The 19,987-nt window shown below is 38.5% G+C and overlaps 1 protein-coding gene and 1 non-coding gene across 39 annotated transcripts in view; both read left to right on the forward strand.

The window, feature by feature from the left end:
- DTNA (dystrobrevin alpha) overlaps positions 1 to 19,987 on the forward strand; it is a 366,357-nt gene that overhangs the window by 253,645 nt on the left and 92,725 nt on the right. For all 38 annotated transcript variants that reach the window (XM_033135729.1, XM_033135733.1, XM_033135726.1 and 35 more), the window contains one exon: positions 14,862 to 15,075. In XM_033135729.1, coding sequence (XP_032991620.1) covers positions 14,862 to 15,075 — 214 coding nt within the window. The remainder of the gene's footprint in view (positions 1 to 14,861; positions 15,076 to 19,987) is intronic.
- Positions 6,114 to 6,245, forward strand: LOC117012019 (small nucleolar RNA SNORA72). The gene has a single exon (XR_004421096.1). It is a non-coding gene; the product is annotated as a small nucleolar RNA SNORA72 (small nucleolar RNA).

Consider the following 19,987-nt stretch of genomic DNA (forward strand, 5'->3'; position numbering starts at 1 on the left):
CCAGAAGCTTTGTCTGATCAAACTGTTGCCACTGCCCAACCTGCGAACTAAGCTGACATCTCTAGTCTTGTTTCTAGGCATCTGGATGTAACATCCATCAGCTTCCGTCCCTTCCTCCTGCTTCTGCATTATGACAGGGAGCTATGCCAACTAAGCACTTCTACTCTCACGATTTAGGAAAGGACATCATCTTTAAATGCCCCCGTCAGTTAGGAAAGAGTGATATGTACAGAGGAATGCCTTTCAAGCTTTCCCAACCCATCGGACGGGTGCCAAAGCAAGATTCAATGACCTTCCTTGAGTGGTCTGCCAAGCTATGTTCCTGGGAGCCTCCCGATCCGCCTGGAGCCAGTCAGCAGAGCAATGAAGGGATATCCAGAGGGTGCTCTCCCACAGCCTGGCTCCTAGGTTCTCAGGGCTCTGGTGAACACTGAGAAAAAAACAAAACAGTCGGGAGGGCAGGGATGGGAGAATGCCCGCTCCCACATAACCACACCTGTGATAGTGTAGGAAAGTCATTCCTAATGCCACCTTGATTTACTCCTCATTGAGGCTTTGTTGACATTTTGTTATTGTTAGTCACTTATGTGTCATTCAACAAATATGGACTGAGATTTACTGTGTGCCAAGCATTTTACTAGACCATGGCGTGGGGAATGGAGTATGGTAGTATTCCTTAGTGTACAAATTTAGAATCTAATCAATGTGTTCTAGTATAAAGTTTCTGATTTTGTCATTTCAAATGGTAGATATATGAACTTTGCTATATAAACTTATATCTAGCCTTTCAATCCTTGAATACACGGTCCTTTTGTGAGGAAAAAAATTACTTGTAAGTATGATGTTTTTAAAAAATCAAGTATATCAGTAGCTTTGAAATCAATTAAGTCTGTAGCTATTTTTATTCATCCATGATGTTGGGCTAGAGCTTCCACTTTATGTCCTTTTCAATCAGGAATTTAAAAGTTCTGTTTGTTCCAGGTGAGGAGTGCATAGCACTAGAGTATTATAAGTGGCTTCCCTTAGATAAACATCAGATAAAATCCCATAATTGAGAACTCAACTTCTAACTTTCAGATATTAGCCCATTGCCAGATCACTGTCCTACAATGGCTGTCAAGCCTTGTCATCAAAAGGCAAGCATGTATACCACTGAGCCTGCTGCAAAGCTATTAATAATGGCATTGATCCTAAGTAGCTTAGTGTCTCAGAAAAATAATGAACTTCAGTGTAAAAGCAAGTATGATGCATTTTAGTTTTTCGACATTCAACACTGCTGAAGAAGACAGTGATATTACCATATTTTTCTGTGTACAATGTTCTCCTGTGTATCATGCACACCCACATTTTTCGCGCAAACTTTCAGGCAAAATAATCTTTCATTTTAATTCAAATTTTTATTTGTTTATGTTTAGGTACATGGTTTTTGTATTATAAAGCAATTTTAGCATTTATTTTTTTAAATATTATGGTACAAGAAATTTCATGTAACATAATTACAAAACACAAGAACAGATAAAAGGTACAAGAAATTTTGTGTACTGGTAACAAATTTACGATATTTACACATCATAGAAGGCCAAGAACTCTTCATCGTTGCAAATTTGTCGCGAGTTCAACAAAACTGATGATCATATTCCAGGGTATTATTTGGCATACAGATATCGTTATTGATTTCTAGAATTACACTTTTAACTCATAAGCATAAATAAAAGAATAAAAATATTTATATAGACACGGAATTAGTACTACCCATATATAATGTGCATCCTTATTTTTCCCTCACAAATTAGGGCAAAAATGTGCACATTATACACAGCAAAATACGGTATATTATGAAGAAGGCTACGTTGAGAAAAAATTTATATGACCAAACAGAATCTACTCTGAACAGGGTCATAATTATCTTTTTTCCCTCATTTATTATTCTAGAAGTGTTCAATCAGGGATAGATAGACAGGGACTTTATTAGAATCAGTGCTTTTGCCTGTGTTTCCCCAAAAAGCCAACTCCACGACAAGGCTTGTGTGGAAGCAGCTCATTTGAACACTGAACCCAGAGCAGAACTGGGACAAGAAAGGAAAGTCAAAGACAATGCAGGAACTTCTAAGAAACCTTGTGAAAAGCACCTCAGAACTGTCCGCCCAGGGGACAAAAGGAGGAGGTACTAATCCAATCGCTCCGCCCTGTGTTGGTCAAGGGTGACTTCCAAGAGTTAACGCCCCTGCACTTCTGGGTTGCACATGTGTGAGTTAGGAAGTGTCCACGCTGAGGCATCAGAGGTACGCAGCAGCAGCCTGAGGTCAAGTGCTGTGCTGTTTGGTTGCAGCTATACAGATGGTCATGATGGTCATTTCTGCAGAGGCTGGAGAAAGAGATGGAGCCAAGATTTTTGAAAGGTACAAAGAGGGGTCTGAAACATTACCTACTGTATACTTTGGTTTTCTGCATGGGAAGTTTCCTCATCAATATTTTCTACGTACTTTTAAATATCTTTTTTTCCTACAAATATACACTTCCCATATTCTTGACCTCACTAAAGATAACTGTAGATAATCTGTACTGCAGATTAGCCATCTCAAGATCTCTTCATCCTAAATGCCAGCCCAACTCCCAAGCTACTTTCCATGCACTAGGAAACTGGCCCATAGCTATTTTCTGAGTGGATGAATGGATTGCATTTTCTATTTTCTTTCCCATTATTTACTTTCATTGCATAAAGATAATTAATTATATAGTTCAAAAGAACAGGGTGAATGCAGAAGAAAGTAACACTTCCAAGCTGATTGCTGCTTACCCTCTCTTCAATGTCACTACATACTTTGTTAGTGTTCATGTTAGCCAGATGGGCACAGGAGGCAAGGTCACCAAGATCAATGGCTACAGGAAAAGTATTGTGGAAGACAGTCCTCATGGTTTCTACCCCTGTGGGTGCTCTTTCTCTTGAAATGTGGCCTCTGGCATCTAAGATTCTGACCATCTGCTCAAGTCATGGTATGCAAGGAATAATAAAGGTACTATAGGAAACCATGTTCAATACGTCCCGTTGAGCTGTCTTAGACTACTGAGGCAAAGAGAAAGCTTCTAAGGATTGTCTGGCAAACAGCAGGAATTCTACTCCATTGCATTCCCCAAGCATTATTGAGCACCCAGTTTGAATAAGATATTATGTCAGTAACTATGAGGAATACAAAGATGAACAAGACATAGCCTGTTTCTTCAAGTTTCTCATAATTTAGTGCTGTGGTTCTTAAGCTTCTCTCCCCATGTATCTTTGGGAGAATCTGATGAAAACCATTGAGCCTTTCCCCTGAAAACACACATGACCCTTAAGATAAAATTAAGTCATTATTTCAGAGACCCTCCTTTCCCCTGGAGTCTAATCAAAGGTTTATCTGAAAAACAGAGGGGGACAACTTATTGATTAATAACTGTGGAAATGCAGAGTGTTGTAGATGCTCTAATAGATATGTGATGATATCTGGGATCAACAAAAGGGAGAAAGTAATTCCACCTGAGTGTATCAGAATGGGCTTCCTTGGGGGCATGCATGTGTGCAATACCTGGAGAGACAGTGGACTGAAGGGTACACCTGATGAAGGGAGAAGGCTTAGTAAAGGCACATACAAGACAGCCAAGGGAATGTTGTGGAACTGTAAGAAGTCCAGTGTGGCCAGAGCATAGGACTCGGGAGAAGCTGGAGAGTAGTGGGAGATGAAGCTAAAAATTAGGAGACTCGAGTCCAATCATTGGTTTTCATGCTTAGAAGCTTGGGTTTTACTCAATAGGCACTGGAGAATGGTCTGACCAGAGCTGGGCCTTACAATATTTCTTAGGATAGATAGAAAAGGGCAGAAACTGGAGATGAGTGACGAGGCTAGCTGTAAAAATCTAAGTAGCAGGACTCAAAAGCCCAAACCTAGGGGGTAGATTACAGGGGTGTCCAAACTTTTTTCAACATTTTTCACAAGGGCCATATGTGGTAAAATACACAAACAGCCGGGCCACTCACTCGAGGTGAAGGACGTATTGCCTCACCTGGTTTATTTAAATAAACTAAATATATTTTTGGAATTTGCTGCGGGCCAATAAAAAATGGATCACGGGCCGCAGTTTGGACACCCCTGGGGTAGAATGTAGGGCACATTGAAGGAACCTATACAGACTTACCCAGTGAAGTCTAAAATTACTCCCCAGAGGGGACATAAGATATTAGATCTCTTTTCTTCTAAAGTTATTACATATATTCTGAACAAAGTTTTAAACACTGGCAGTGAGAAATTAGTTATTGTTCAGATCATTCTTTTCATTTACCTTCTCTTATTATTTTTACAATTCTTGGTACAATACTTTAAAAATAATAGGTTTAATCAATGCTTGTTCAGTTGAATTTTGTTAAATTTAATTTACAGTATGACAGCTGTTGAGCCAATAATTATTATACCTCATTTTGAATAACGATGCTGGTTTACAGATACAATTAAACAACACTGAATACTTTTTCCTAGTAGACAATGGATGTACTTCCAGGGCCTTTGAGGACTGGCGTGATAATTCAATTTGATTTTACACCAAAAATATGTTATAGACCTTTTCCTGAATCTCTATTACAGCATCTACATTAGCCAGGAAATTCTAGTGAAACTAAAACGTTAGCTTTGTAGGATACGATGCTTCTCTCTTAGTATCCTTAGCAGAGAGAACTACCTTGGTGATGAAGGCATATTTGGTGAGCTACTCAGATGTTGTTTAGATTCATGTTTTAGAAAGATATGGCTCACTATTGGAAATCAAATCTGAAAATTGTGCTTTTATTAATTTTTCTTTCCAAACTCAGTGTTTGGTTAATGTGAGTGATAGCTAGCTAATATCTTCAATATGATCACATCAAAATACATTTGTTGACTCTGGCAAAACATACCAGTTAACTGAGTTTTTCCACTCCAACAGCCTTTTAAACACTATTTTGTCGTGACCAAAGGCCTGAATATGTGCGGGGAGAAACAAACAACACTTTATTTGAGAACATCTTAACAACAGGCTAATTTGTACATGGATTTATTGGCCACAATGTTCCTAAGATTCTCATGATGCCTTTTAAATAAATTACTCTGAATCAAATGCATATCAATTTCCTGTTCTTCCTGTGTCTTGTCTAACTCTATCCTGAAGTCATACTCCTTCGCAGTGGTTCTCAAACTTTATTGTCTTTCAAAATCACCCAAGGAGGTGCTTCAACTTAGGGATGCCCTAGCCACACCCCAGACCTATGGAATCAGAGACCACAGTTTGAGACCCACTCACTGCTCTGTAGATCACCTCTGGTTTTCACCACTGGACTTGTTGGCTCTAGATGGGGATGGGAATTAGCTGACGTGGTTTGAAAATGAAACTAAGCATCAAACTTTATAAATAACAAATTCTCAATCTTTCTGTTTGCCTGCTGAAGAATTAGAGAAGTGTGAAATAATGGGCAATAGAAAAGTTTCCTTAGTTACAGACCCTGTTTTCCAGTAAGCCCCCGCACAAACTCCTCTGGCCCAGTTAGGTCAGTACCAGATCAGATTGCACCATCTTTATTCACTACTCTGCGCCACTGATCGCTGGATTATCTTCTTCCTGGAATATCTCCCCCTCCTCCTCAACATGTATTCATATCCTGCTCTGATTCAGGAACCATCTTGAGCCCTACCTCCTCCTCCTCCTCCAAACCTTTCCAAAGTTTCTAGCCCACAATAGCGTCCCTGTATTTTAAACTGCAGTAGCTTCTTTCTTTTTTAATCTGCACTATGAATGTGGGCTTTTAATAATGTAGTGTCTTGTCCTGCTCTTCAGTTAGGCCATCTGAGGGTGTCTCTACCCCTGAGGATTACAACCTCTTTTGTGGCCAGGCTCTTATATTTTGTTAACTCGCCTGTAACGCCAAGAATAATGTATTGAGGAATCTTCAAAATTACTGGTTGGATTTCATTTCTTTTGAAAATATTTCCCAATCTCATTTCTTACTTCCTTTCTTAATTTTGTACGTAGAAGCATATGGCAGTCTCTGTCCATATGTTAATGTCTATATGTGCAATAGTTGTGTGATAAGTAATGAACATTGAAATATTCTTCTACGAATATTCTCACTGTTCTGATTTTGTAATAATCAGTGCAGGCAAAACATTCGCTATATTAAGACCAAGCATGTGTCCCCAGACCTAGTTCTCTTCCTAGGTCTGGTTTTACAAATGCTGGTTATAAACTAAAAAAAAAAAAAAAAAAAAAATTCTTTTTTTCTCATGAGCTGAGGCTCTCTGAATTTCAAGATAAGCATTTGATCTGAAGGTCAACTAAAGTAATCATCACCATGATAGAGTCTCTTGTGGATTTATAATATGTAACATCCACTAAGAGGAAAACAAACCAGAAATTATAGGAAAAAAACTTGTCTCTTTATAATTTTTATAATTGACAAAGTGAAACAAAGAATTGAAAGAATCTGAGGGGGAAAAGTTTTATAATTCTATCTGAATATGATAATAAACTTTAATTCCTGTTTTCTCTCAAAAATAAGAATAATACCTAAAATGTATATAGTACTTTACAGTTTATAGTACTTACAGTTTACTAAGCGTTTGCCATGTAAGTTTTTACTATTCCTCAGAACACCTATAAGATATAAAAGGTGAATATTATTATTCCCAGAATATAAATGAAGAAACACCTGAATCTAAGTCTACTATCTCTAAGCCAATTTTTTTCTCTATGAGAGAAAATAGATTATTATTGTTGCACCCTCAAGGCACTTGTTTACGAAATATCTCTATTTCCCACCACCTGTAAGTTCTGCATGATCAAAGACCTGCCTATCTCATTCACGCTAATTCTAGAACCCAGTGCTGCCACATAATAAGGGCTGAATAAAAGCTTATTGTATGAATGAAGTTTTTAGTCTCTGGAGTGAAGGCTAAGAAAAAAGGCTAGTTAATGTCTCAGGGTAATGACTTTGTAGAGAAACGCCTTTATACCTATATGTGCAATAGATGTGTGATAAGTAATGATACATTGAAGTATGCTGGGAATACCGCATTGAAGGTCAGGATACTTAGGCCTAGGGAAGCAAAAAATGGATGAGTTTTCAAGGGAGAAAACCTATCTCCTTTGCTATGGGATTTGATGAGTAAGTCAACAGCAGGACTCTTTCTGCATTTACCTGCATGTCTCAGAAATGGGAAAACGAGTCATAACAAAGATTCAGACACCAGTCACCATCACTTTAAGCATGGGTGGCAAGGGTGGGTGGGGCTTAAGAGGGCATGTGCATGGACACACACATACCACACATACCCCCCCACACACACACAGTGTACACACTAGAAGACTTATATATTCCTGATGGCATATATATGGTTCCTGTGGCATATCAACAGATTATCTTCAATTCCCAGCCTAACAGCCATTTCCTTTTCTCAGAATCAAGAAAGTGCATCATCATAATGCAATGTGTGACCTTCTTATGGATGTAAATCTTGAACCCCTCTAAAACAAAGTGTATACACATAATTATAAAAAATCATTCTTAAATTGCATAAATTAATTGGTAATTACCAGCTTCTTGCAACACACCTCACAACCTAATAAAACATAGCAGGCTGTCTTGATGCGAAAGGACTGAAAATTACTAACTTTGAGCAGTGCTTCTCATATTAGTGCTTCTCATATTAATGTGAATACAAACTGGGGATGTTGTTAAAATGCAGATTCTGATTCGCTAGGTCTGGGAGTGAGGGAGCATGAGAGTCTGCAATTCTAACAAGCTTAGTCATCAGGGAGCCATTTTCCAACCTTGTAGGTGATTCCAATGTGCTACCATGGTTGAGAATCACTCCTCTAAAATGACTGAAGTGAAATCACTGTAAGATGATTGTTTATGTACCTTCCCTAGCTGCAAGCCCTCTGAGAGCCTTCTAAAGGTTTATAAATGAGTGGTTGTCAGAATCACTTGGAGAGCTTTGTCAAAACCCTTTCCCACCCTCCTAAATTTTGGCAGCAGTAAATTGTAGCATCTGGGCTTCGGAATTTTGAGGAAATCTCCAAGTGCTTTAGAAAAACTACATCATGCTTAGATTCTCTGACTTGGACCCAGTCTCTGTGATGTGGTCCAGAGAAGGCTGGCCCTGGACTAAATCATGAGATAGACTACATCCTGAAGTTGTCTTTTGGTATCTCTGTACTTTCTATATCTTCCTTTCCATATTTTATCCTATTTATACTACTTATAATACGTTTAAGACATCAGCCATTTGTGTTGGTTATAAATGAGTTTGGCATTTTTGCACTTTTCCCAGGGCTACTTGGATTTAAGTCATGTCTAACTATGAACTGAGAATCCATCACCTATTAAAATAGTGTAAGTCATCAGCAAGCAGAGAAGAAACATTGCTTGAGATCTCCAAATTCTTCTCTACCCATGTGGAAATACTACCCCACCCCCCACTCCATCCCCAACCAAGCCCTTTCAACCTGAAATTTGTTGGATTTAAGGCAAACTATTGAAGCTTTGTCTATCCATTTATTTATAAAGACAAACTACTGGGAGGTATTAATAACTGCTATCTGAAATTAACAGTAATATTATTTTTAAGATTCTATGAAGTACTAAATTATACTTTTAAGAACGCATTTTGTTTATTCTTGATATAGTTCTTAACTAAATAATTTCACTATGCAAACTGTTGCTTTTTCTAGTATATTAGTATAAAATGTATGCAGCTATATAGATGAGGAAACCACTTCCTGTCGCCTGTACCTAATATGGTAGCAGGCTCTCTATGAACAGTTACGGTTTGAGAACTATTTAGTAAAATGTGCACAGTGCCATCTAGTGGTACATCGTCATTATTACAAACCTAATAGTCCTCATTTTCTAAAATGATTTGATAGCTCAAGAGTTAGCAACATATTTATACAACTGTCAGACTTCTAAAACAGACCGCTTAATAAGTGCCCAATGACTTAACAAGTTCCCAATTAGCACTAACTAGCACATTTACTAGTGTTCCTATTTAAGCAAAAGAATTGTGATACTTAACCTTCCTCAATTAGTAGACATTGAATGCTTATTATGCACTAAACATTATGTGAAGAGCTTTACATGGATTACCTCATTTGATCCCCAAAATAACCCTGTAATGGAGGAACTATTATTGTCCCCATTTTGTAGATGAGGAAATGGAAACTTGCGGAAGTTAAATGACTTATCCAAGGTCATAACTGGTAGGGGAAGCCAGTCCCAACCCAACTGACTGCCTGGGAATCTCCACTATTCTGCACTGTGATCTGCACCTCCCAAAGTAATTACCAATGAAATGAAGTTTCCAAGAAGCCTTTATGAAAGAGGGCCTTCCTCACTAGGTCTCTAATTCTCAAGTAGAGTAAAATCAGTTCAGATTCCACTAATTGGGAATTTATAACAGCTAAACTGCATAAGTATCTGCTTTTGTGGCTGGGATGTGGTTTGTGCTTTTTTTATAGCAGTCACATAATATATGCTCAAAATTATATGTTGATTCATTTACTGAATATGGAGGACAGGACTAACACCTAGGTTTGGATTCATAGATCTTGTAAATAAATAATAGCGTAACATGGCAGTACATCAGAGGGTGTTTAATTATTTTTACGCTAATAGCTATCATTTATTGGGCATCTATTATCTGCCAAGCCCTATGGTCAGCACTTGTATATACATTTTCTCTTTTATCCTTACTATTAACTCTCTCTGGATGGGATTAGTTTCCTCCTCTCTAAAAAGCAATCCTAAAATTTATTAGGTGAAACAGCTTCACAGTTATTAGTGGAGCCAGGAGTGAAACCTCAATCTTTGTGATTGCAAAATCTGTGTTCTTTCCATTTTGCCACTCCTGGAAAATAAGTACGTGTAATATGCATGGTTACGGTGTTTCTGTGTATTGCCACCCCCTATGCAAAAATGCTTCCGCCTCTTACTTGGATGAGAGCAATCAGCTGCAGGTACTTCCACCTGCATGCCTGTCCGTCTCCGTTCCTTTCTTCCCTTACCATCAAAAATTATAATTTTAAGCTGCATTTCTGATCATATCACTCTCCTCTTTAAAACCGATGTCTTCACACTCTCAGCACAAAGATCAAAACCCTTATCATGGCTTCAGTGCTCCTCCAGCCTTATCCTGTGCTTCTGGCCTCTTCACCATAACATAATCCAGTTTTGTACCTAGCGCCCTGTATGTCACAGTAAGTCATAATTCGGATTATCTGTTTGTGTGACTGTGAGTCATATCTGTATCCCCCTCAGGCTGTTAGCTCCCTGAGGCGGGAGCCACATCTGCATTGTTTGCCATTGAGTCCCCAGGCCCTACCTACCACAGTGCTTGCACATAATTATGAAAACTAGTTTTGTTTAAGTCGTTTATAATTACCTATTCTCACAGCCAGAATTAGTATTTTATTTTTCCTTATACTGAGACCTTAAATGTGTGGAAACACAAATATGGAACATAGTTTTAGTAACTGTCATCTGATTTCTAGCTATTTTATTTATCTGTATTGTTATTTCCTATGTTACATGTTCTATTCCAAGCATTTTACAGGCATCACCACCCCCACACCTGATTTAATGTTTTTTAATTATTTCTGTTTTTCAGTTACAGTTGACATTAAATATTATTTTATATTAGTTTCGGGTGTATAGCATAGGGGTTAGACACTTATATAATTCATGCAGGGATCCCCTCCATTCAGTCTAGTACCCACCTGGCATCATACATAGGTATTACAATATTATTAACTATATTTTCTATGCTGTACTTTACGTAGCTGTGACTATTTTGTAACTACCAATTTATATCTCTTAATCCCTTCACTTTTTTCACCCAGCTCCTCAACACCCCTCTCCTCTATATCTATGACTGTTTCCATTTTGTTTGTTCATTTATTTTGTTCTTTAGATTTCTACATATAAGTGAGATCATATGGCATTTGTCTTTCTCAGTCTGACTTATTTCATTTAGCATAATCCCCTCTAGGTCTATCCATGTTGTCACAACCCCCCAATTAATTTTCATAGTAATCATCTGAGGATAGATGGTATTATCAGCCCACTTTTCTAAGAGAAGTCAAGTAACATGACAGATGATACACCTAGGACTCAAACCAAGGCTTTTATGATTCTTCATGACTGTGCCTTATTGCCTCTTTACAATCAAATACATTTTTAGAAGACCCTGTTTCACTGTTGAGTCATTTTCTTGTCATGTGCTTACTTAGTCAGATATTCATTAGGCTCCTATGATATGTGAGTGTGGTGATATGAACAGTTTTCATGACAGAATCTCTTCCTGTGGCATACACGACGCAAAGGGGGAAACAGACAACTAGTTGGTCTGCACAGAGTCCACTGACCGATGGGGAAGAACAGGGTGGTACGTTCTAAGGTGGTATGTAGAAAGGACACAAAACCTAGAGGTGGAAGATCCAGAAAGACATCCTTGAAGAAGTGGTGTTGACACTAAGGTATGACAGACGAGGTGTAGATGAGAAGCTAGATGGGTACCAGACTAATTGGGGGATCACTTCATAAATTATATAAATGTATGCTATACACCTGACACTAATATAAAATATTACTGAATGTCAACTCTAACTGAAAAACAAAATAAGAAAATTTTTTTTGAAAGTCGGGCCAGATCAAAAAGAATTTTGCAAGCAATGTTGAAAGTTGGATTTCAACTTAATGGGAAGTTATTAAAGGACTTTACGCATCGTACCAGTGACATGTCAGATTTGCAGTTCAGAAATATCACTCTGGCTACAGTGTTTAGAAAGAATTGGAGTAGAGAAAGAATGAAGATGAAAGAACTGACTTAGTTAATCAGTAAGAGATAATGGTGATAGCACTGGGTGATGGAATTGGGTGATGGGAATAATGGTCCATGGAAATGAAGGAATTAAAGTGGTATTTAGGAGATAGACTCCATAGGACTCAATCATTGATAGCATGTAAGCTGTAAGGACCCAGGGATAAAATCCAGATTCTAGCTCGGCCATAGGGAGGGGTGATGGGGCTGGGGCCATTCATCGGGGAAGGGAACCCCAGACAAAGGGAACCCCAAGAGACGGAGGAGATGAGTATAGGCCAGGCAAGCAGAGGTTGACGTGCCTGAGGAACCCCTCCAGCCCGCCCCCACTCATGAGCATGTTGGTCACTTCTTTGAGCCTATATGATTCCACCCCTGGGAGAGCCTCCCTATGCCCTACAAAGGCTCACCAGACTAGCCCTAGCCACCCAGATTCCCTCCGTCTGCCAGCAGCCATTTCTCTTTCTTGGCTTGTAGCCATTTCTCTGCTATGCTCCAGATCACAGGCCATGTGCCTCTTCTCTGATGCCTGTTTTACATGAGCCATAGCCAGGAGCCAGATGAGACTGGGTCAGTAGCCTACTTCCCATCGTGACCTGGCCGCAGAGACCAATCAGGACGATAGGCTGGATCTTACCATCACTGCTCTTTTGGCATCCTGCACCCAGACATAGCTCCAAGAATTAGATCCAGAGGAGCTATAGATCAAGTACATAGGGAACAGTTATAGGAATCCCAGCTATTTCCCTCACAAAATTAAGTAAATGTTATAAATTCAACTTATAGATGCCATCGCTTTGGGAGGGCCTTGGTTGCTAAATTGAAAACTTGGATAAATAATATTAAAAATACAAATGGTTTCGTTGTTGTGTGATATACAGAGAAGGTTACAAATTTGGAATTCCCTAAATCTGAATTTATCCAAATTTAAGTAACTCGGTTGGAAAAAATGATTTGTATTCTCTGCCCCAAACCAGAAATAAGCCAAAAAATTTTTGTTGACATGACTCATATTGTTCCTTTGTTCATGTATTATGTCTGTGTCCCAAGCATGCTTGTGACTTCATGCATTTCACATGTAAGGAATATCATCCCCACTTCATAGATGAGGAAAGTGAGGAAAGCCTCTAAATCTTCGAGGCTAAGAGGGTATGCACTTGTAGTAGAAGAGCCAGATTTGGACCAAGATCCTTGGACTCCAAGTCCAGGAGTTCAATAGGTGTTAAGTTTTGTTCTTTAAATGTAGTGTCAGAAATGAGGAAAGATGTTGAAGACTAAGATTAGGGAGCTGGTGGTGGAAAAGCATATGTGGCGGGCACATTTCTCAGCAACTGAAACATACGTATATCGTTCATTGAGAAAGACAACATACTTATTTTCAAACGCAAAAGGGTAATGAACAGTGAACCCTGAACTTGGTGAAGTTGTGGAGAAACTGGAACTGTCATACACTGTTGATGGGAATGTAAAATAGTACAACTACTTTGGGAAACACTTCGGAAGTTTCTCAAAAATTAAGTGTACACCTACCACACAACATAGCCACTTCCTTTCTAAGTATTTATCAAGAGGAATGGAATCATATGTGTCTACAAAGATTTATTCTTGATTATTCATAGCAACTGTATTCATAATCACCAAAAAAACCAGAACAACCCAAATGTCCATCAACAGACAACCAAATTGACAACCAAATTGTGATACATCCATATAATAGAATACTATCCAACAACAAAAAGCAGCAAACTATTGATACATGCAACAACATGGATGACTCTTAAAATAGTTACACTAAGTAAAGTATCCAGACCAAAAAAAAAAATACCTCCTGAATAATTCCAGCTAATAGAATTCTAGCAAATCATGACAGAAAGCAGACCTGTGGTTGCCTGGGACAGGGAGTGGGATGGATTACAAAGGAGCACAAGGAAACTTTCGAGGGTGATGGACGTGTTCATTATCTTGATTGTGGGGATGGTTTCTAGGATGTCATAAGACCTCAGGGCAAACAGAAATAGAAATGGATTTCTTGACTATCCTAGTGAAAGTGACAATGACTTAAATTAAATGAGCTAGTCAGTAATGTGGCCAAGAAACTGTTCTTGGCCAGCATAGTTAATTGATCTGTGCTTGAATTCTGCGGCTGCATTGTAGCAATAACTTTTCCTCCCTACCCCGACCTCCCTTTTTTCTTATTTCAAAACATACACTACTAAAAATATATAAATGAAAATATTTTAAACTCTCCAATGCAGTTTTGATATCCTTTCAAATACTAGAATTGAAGAATTTAGGTGTTTTTCTCTCCTTTTTTTAAGCGTTACCTGTACAATGGGAAAATGCTTTCAGCCAGACAGACTTGTTAACTATCAACATAAGTAGTATGTACTTCAAAGTTGCTGAGCACCTAGATCTTAAATGTTCGCACCACAAAAAGGAAATGATAAAATAAATAAATAAATAAATAAAAAGGAAATGATAATTATGGGACACGATGGTGTTCACTAACACTACAGTGGTAATCATATTGCAATATATAAATGTATCAAATCAACACATCACACAATGTTATATGACAATTATGTCATTTTTTTTTTTTAATGAAGCCAGACAGAGTGAGGCTTAAATGCCTTTTGTTATTGACTGGACTTGAATCTTTGTGTTTTATCAGTTAACTTCCTTGATCCTGTTTCCTCACATGTAACATGGGGATTATAGCTGTGTTTCAAAGGTCATTATGAAGATTAGAAATAACTAGCTACTGTGGTGGTCAGTAAATCATCTGCTTGCTATTACACATTGTACACCAACTTTTTGACGCCATGCATTACGTACCTATACTCATGTCAACTCTTATAATAACCAAGCACATATCAACACCTGAGGGGCCTTGACCAAACAGGACAGGTGGTACATGTAAAATAAGGACTTTACCTTTCCATGCACTTTGGGCTCACGTGTTCACTCTGCTTTAATTGTATGTAGTGCACCTGGTGGACATTTGGAACGTCATAGAAGCATTGCGAGAAAATGCTCTGAACAACCTGGACCCAAATATAGAACTCAACGTGGCCCGCTTGGAGGCTGTGCTCTCCACAATTTTTTACCAGCTCAACAAACGGATGCCAACCACTCACCAAATCCACGTGGAGCAGTCCATCAGTCTCCTGCTTAACTTCCTGCTAGCAGCCTTTGATCCGTAAGTGCCTTCTGAATATCTCTTACTTTCTACAGGTTCCATCTACCCATCCTCTTGTTCTTCTTGATCTTTATTCCAAATAATTTTCTGGAGTAACCTACTGCCTCTTTTTTCTTGGTTAGATATTTATCTGAATAAAGTTTCTATGTGTTCAACATAAATTTTAAATGCTGTGGAAAAGACTAGAGAGTAAAATAATGCCATAGGAAATTGAGTACAGTTGTATTTTATGTACTGACCTTTATTTAACTCATCCCACACTTTCAAGAAGCCATAGCTTCTTGAAAGTGTTGGGTGATGGCATGCCTGTGAAGCGATTTAATGAAGCATGAAGTGGGAGGATGTTTTTAACTGTCTTCTTTGCAAATTGCCTAAAAGAGTGTTTCTGAGGTGTCATAACAAGACCCTAGAGCAAACAATGAGAGATTGAAAAGTGTTTCTTGACCAGCCTGGTGAAAGTAGCCGTGACTTGCATTAAACGGACTGGTCAACAATCTGCCACATAAAACAATATGATGCCGTCCACATACCACATTTGAAACTCAGCCTCATTATCTTATAATTTCCCTTCAAAGAATCAGAGAATTTCAGAACTGCCTGAGATCTTAAAGACTATTTTTCCGAATCTTTCATTTTATGGATGAAGGAACTGAAGCACAAAGAGGTTGTCACTTGTCCAGTGCCTCTCAGCATGTTAGTGGCAGAGTGGGGAGTTGGGTATTCAGCTAAGGTTTCTTTTCCAAAGCATATGTGGCAGCCTTGTGAAATGTAAAAACCCCTGAATTTCATTATCAGCCTAAAATTTCGAAGGGGCTTTTATGGATAGCCCCTGGTCTAGATATCGTATCAACACCTCTAACTTCACGACTGGTTTTGAATATTAAAAAGGAAAATTACTAAGCTGACCTTTCAGCAATCACATTTTAAGACTCTCCGAAGATTTTCCTCAGTCTCATTGTCTAGCCAATGCTTAGGAATATTTAAGCCCGGCGCTGGAGATGTGCCAGCCAGGCTAATGTTGTTATGCCACTCACTCACAAGTCACCAGCTGTCACTTTGCAACCTAGAGTGGTAACAGAATTATTTGTGCTCAGTTTAACCAGAATACGTTATTGTCTCTGTGATGTTTATATTTTGAGAAAGTCGTGAGTTGAAAGAAACAATTTTAAAACAAGCAGTCCCGCATGATAGATTCCATGCTTAGGCTGTGCAGACTTCAGAACTGATGTACTGCTTTGGGCTAATCACTATGGTAACTGAGCAGGGTAGGTAGAGAGGCTGTGGTTCCACATGACAGGTAGCAGAATGGAACTAGGCCATGGAATTTCTATAACAGCATTTCTGTCCTATCCCCTTAACAAGAGCAGGGCAGCTTTCAGACTTGCCACTCAAGTCTTCAGGGAACTTATTTGTTATAAGTCTAACAATGGAAAATGTAAAAAGAGAAATGTGATTTCCTGCGAAATCTTGGAGTATTGCTAGAGGATTCATAAGGAATCAAAGCTAAAAAAATAATGTAGACCTACTCTATATATACAGAAACAGGACCAGATTAACAATAAGGGGAGGGGGACTGTAAAATAAGGGGACTTAAACTAATATGGTTAGATTTTTCACTTTTGTTTAGAAATATTGGAAAGATCGTTTCAAAAAAATAGAGCTGTAAATGTTCTCTGAATAATGATGATGATATAGCTGAATTATTTAAAGACTGATGAGTGCTAAGCTTAAGGAACCTACCAAGGTAAGGAGCAGTTCACACAGGTGCTCAGAAGAAATGTTTGCTTGGTTCCTACTCTTCATACAGATAGGAAGTCAACTAATGTATGAGATTTTACAATTAAGTACTCGAACTCATCCTAGCAAAAGTGCTACATACCTCATTGCTGGATATCACTATGGTCACCTTCGAAGCACTCCCCCTGGGAAGCTATGCACCAACGCCAGTGCCTAGTCTGCCCTTCAAAGCAATTTTGGAACTCTTTTTCTGGAATGGCCATCAGAGCTGTCATCATATTACCCTTGATAACCTGAATGTCATCAAGATGTCTTCCTTTCAGTATTTCCTTTATCTTCAGGTAAAGAAAGAAGTCATTGGGGGCCAGATCAGGTGAGTAGGGAGGGTGTTCCAATACAGTGATTTGTTTAAAACTCCCTCAGTGCCCTGTGAGCTGGTGCATTGTCGAGATGCAAGAGTCATGAATTGTTGGCGAAAAGATAAGGTCGTGTAACTTTTTCACACAGCCTTTTCAGCACGTCCAAATAGTAAACTTGGTTAACTGTTCGTCCAGTTGGTACATATTCATGATGAATAATCTTTCTGATATCAAAAAAGTTAGCAACATCATTGCAACAGAGTTCGAGAACTTAATTGTCAGACCTTCAATAATCTCATTGTAGTAGATCTGTAAACACATCCACATAGAGAAACCCCACTGTGGAGATGTATAGACACATCCATATAGAGACTCAGTCTGCAGATACTTCTGCCTTCTGTCCTTTGACATAGCAAATCAGTATAGGCAGTTCCTTCAGATACCCAAATTTTCCATCTGATAGCTTTTTAAGTTTTAGACAATGGGAGTTGTAAGCCATCAGGAAGTACTGATACCTGAAAATATAACTTTCAAGTGAATATGAGAAGAGAAACAAGAATGCAATGAATGTTCAATTCTACTTCTTATAATAGTAAAGTCCTGTTTATCCAAATGAGATCCAGTATGGAAATCTGAGGTCACTTCCTACCACTTATCCCATGACACAATGACAGATCACAAGTGTTTAAGGGAGCCCTCTGTACTTTGGTAGACATGAATGAGACTGATACTAGTAAGTCAAGGACATGCTGTTGCTACTATAGAATTACTGAAACATTTAAGAGATTTTCCATTATCTGCTGCATTTTAAATGAATATATTTTAAAAAAGAAAAAGAAAAAGATGTAAAATAAAAGATAGAGATACCTTAAGAACCTGGACTCTAAAGAGACAAGGGAAAGAAAGAAAGAAAGAAAGAGAGAGAGAGAGAGAGAGAGAGAGAGAGAGAGAGAGAGAGAGAGAGAGAGAAAAAGAAAGAAAGAAAGAAAGAAAGAAAGAAAGAAAGAAAGAAAGAAAGAAAGAAAGAAAGAAAGAAAGAGAAAGAAGGAAAGAAAGAAAAGAAATGTTAAGAGTATAGCAATTTAAATTCATGAAGAATAAGAACTTGCATTCAAAGAAACGTGGTCATTATTTGGTGGTGCCTTAAAATTCACCAGACCCAGTCAGTTGGACTCTGCCAAGAAAATGGTTTGAAACGAAGATCAAAGCCTATTTCACTTGAGTGTGTCCCTGGGAACCAGACTCGCCTTCCCACAACCGTAGTTCTCCAAGAATAGCACTTCCCCCTTTTCTCTCCAAAAGACACCTGGATCTCAGTTCTCGTACAGGCATGCTTACTGCAGACCATAATCAGCTTCATGGTTCCAACGTTTCCCTGTTCTTTGGCTAAGTCAGCCTATGTGGAGATACAATACATAGCTAAGATGTTTGACAGAATGTTAGGACCTAGTATTTGAGTCCAGTGGCCTATGTCCATTGAATAGGCAGTCTTTCAAGTCTAGAAAATTTTTGTTCTTCCTGATTTTACTTCTAAAAATGGCTGTATTCCTGGAAGGGGGTCACCCAATGACATTACCAATGAACTTCTAAGAGATCCTTTTCACACCCAGAAGCTAACTTCTCTAGGGTCTCTAAGGAAATGGAGAAATGTACTGGGAAGGACGAGAAAGGGTGTCCAAGCAGGGGAATAGGGGAGCATATTAGGAAATAACCAGAATCTTTAGTCAGTCTCCTCTTGTCCTATTCCTTCTGCGCATTTCAGGAATGGGTCTGTCTCCTTCCCTTATTTGCTGCCAGGAGCCTGAGATTCTATCCTTCAGAATCCACTAACAAATTGGCACCAGGTTTTCCTCTCACGTCTTATCCATAGTCTAGAGGGGGGGAAAATCTTTTTGAAGTGTCCTAAAGACTTTTAAAACTACTATTATTGGTTAGGAATTTGAAAGTAACAAAAGAAAAACATCATGGCAGAAAGTTACAAGATAAAAATTATTATTTTTAAAACAGCTTTATTGAGGTATAATTGTTACCTTGAAAATAATTCTTAAAAATCTATATAATGTGTGGACTTTTTGAGAGGTAAGATCGCAAAATCTGACACCATAGTGGAGCCCCTCACCTCTCATGGCTTAGTTGATCACCTTTCCCCAGGTCCCACTGTTCCTTTTACATGATTCTGCTATTTCTTATCATGCATGTCTTACTGCTTATCTGACTGCCTCCCACAAGCTACCTTAGAGTGGGACCATGTCTTCTTTGTATGCGCAGCACTTGAGACAATTCCCAGCTCATAATGAATCACTGAGTGAGTGAATGTATGAAAATCAAAGGTTGACTTTTCCTAGCTCTTGTCACACTATTTTCATTCTTTTTCTGAGATTAAGTCCTCTTTAATCTCCACTATATTACCAAGACTACTGAGTCCCAGTTTGCTCTGTCACCTAGATTCATACCCTCTATTTTCTTCTCCACAGAGAAGAAAACCAGATGTCCATGACTGCTATTTTACGTGATCCTATTTTCACAAGAGACTTCAATATTCTTCCCTTACTCTCTTCCCATTCCCTAAGAAACACTAACACCAGCTTTAGTCTGTTGACTTAATCTCATTGCAATTCAGGAGAATCTTTCTTCTTAGGGACAGTTCCTCATAAAGCAGATTATGTGCCAATGGCCTTGTTGTTAGCAAATGTTATTTTCACATGTATTCATCCACTTAAACTCATAGTTGGACAATGCCAACTACTGTGTTTCCCCAAAAACAAGACCTACCCGGACAATCAGCTCTAATGTGTCTTTTGGAGCAAAAATTAATA

The sequence above is a fragment of the Rhinolophus ferrumequinum genome, chromosome 19, assembly GCF_004115265.2.
Source record: "Rhinolophus ferrumequinum isolate MPI-CBG mRhiFer1 chromosome 19, mRhiFer1_v1.p, whole genome shotgun sequence".
Classification (NCBI taxonomy): Eukaryota; Metazoa; Chordata; class Mammalia; order Chiroptera; family Rhinolophidae; genus Rhinolophus; species Rhinolophus ferrumequinum.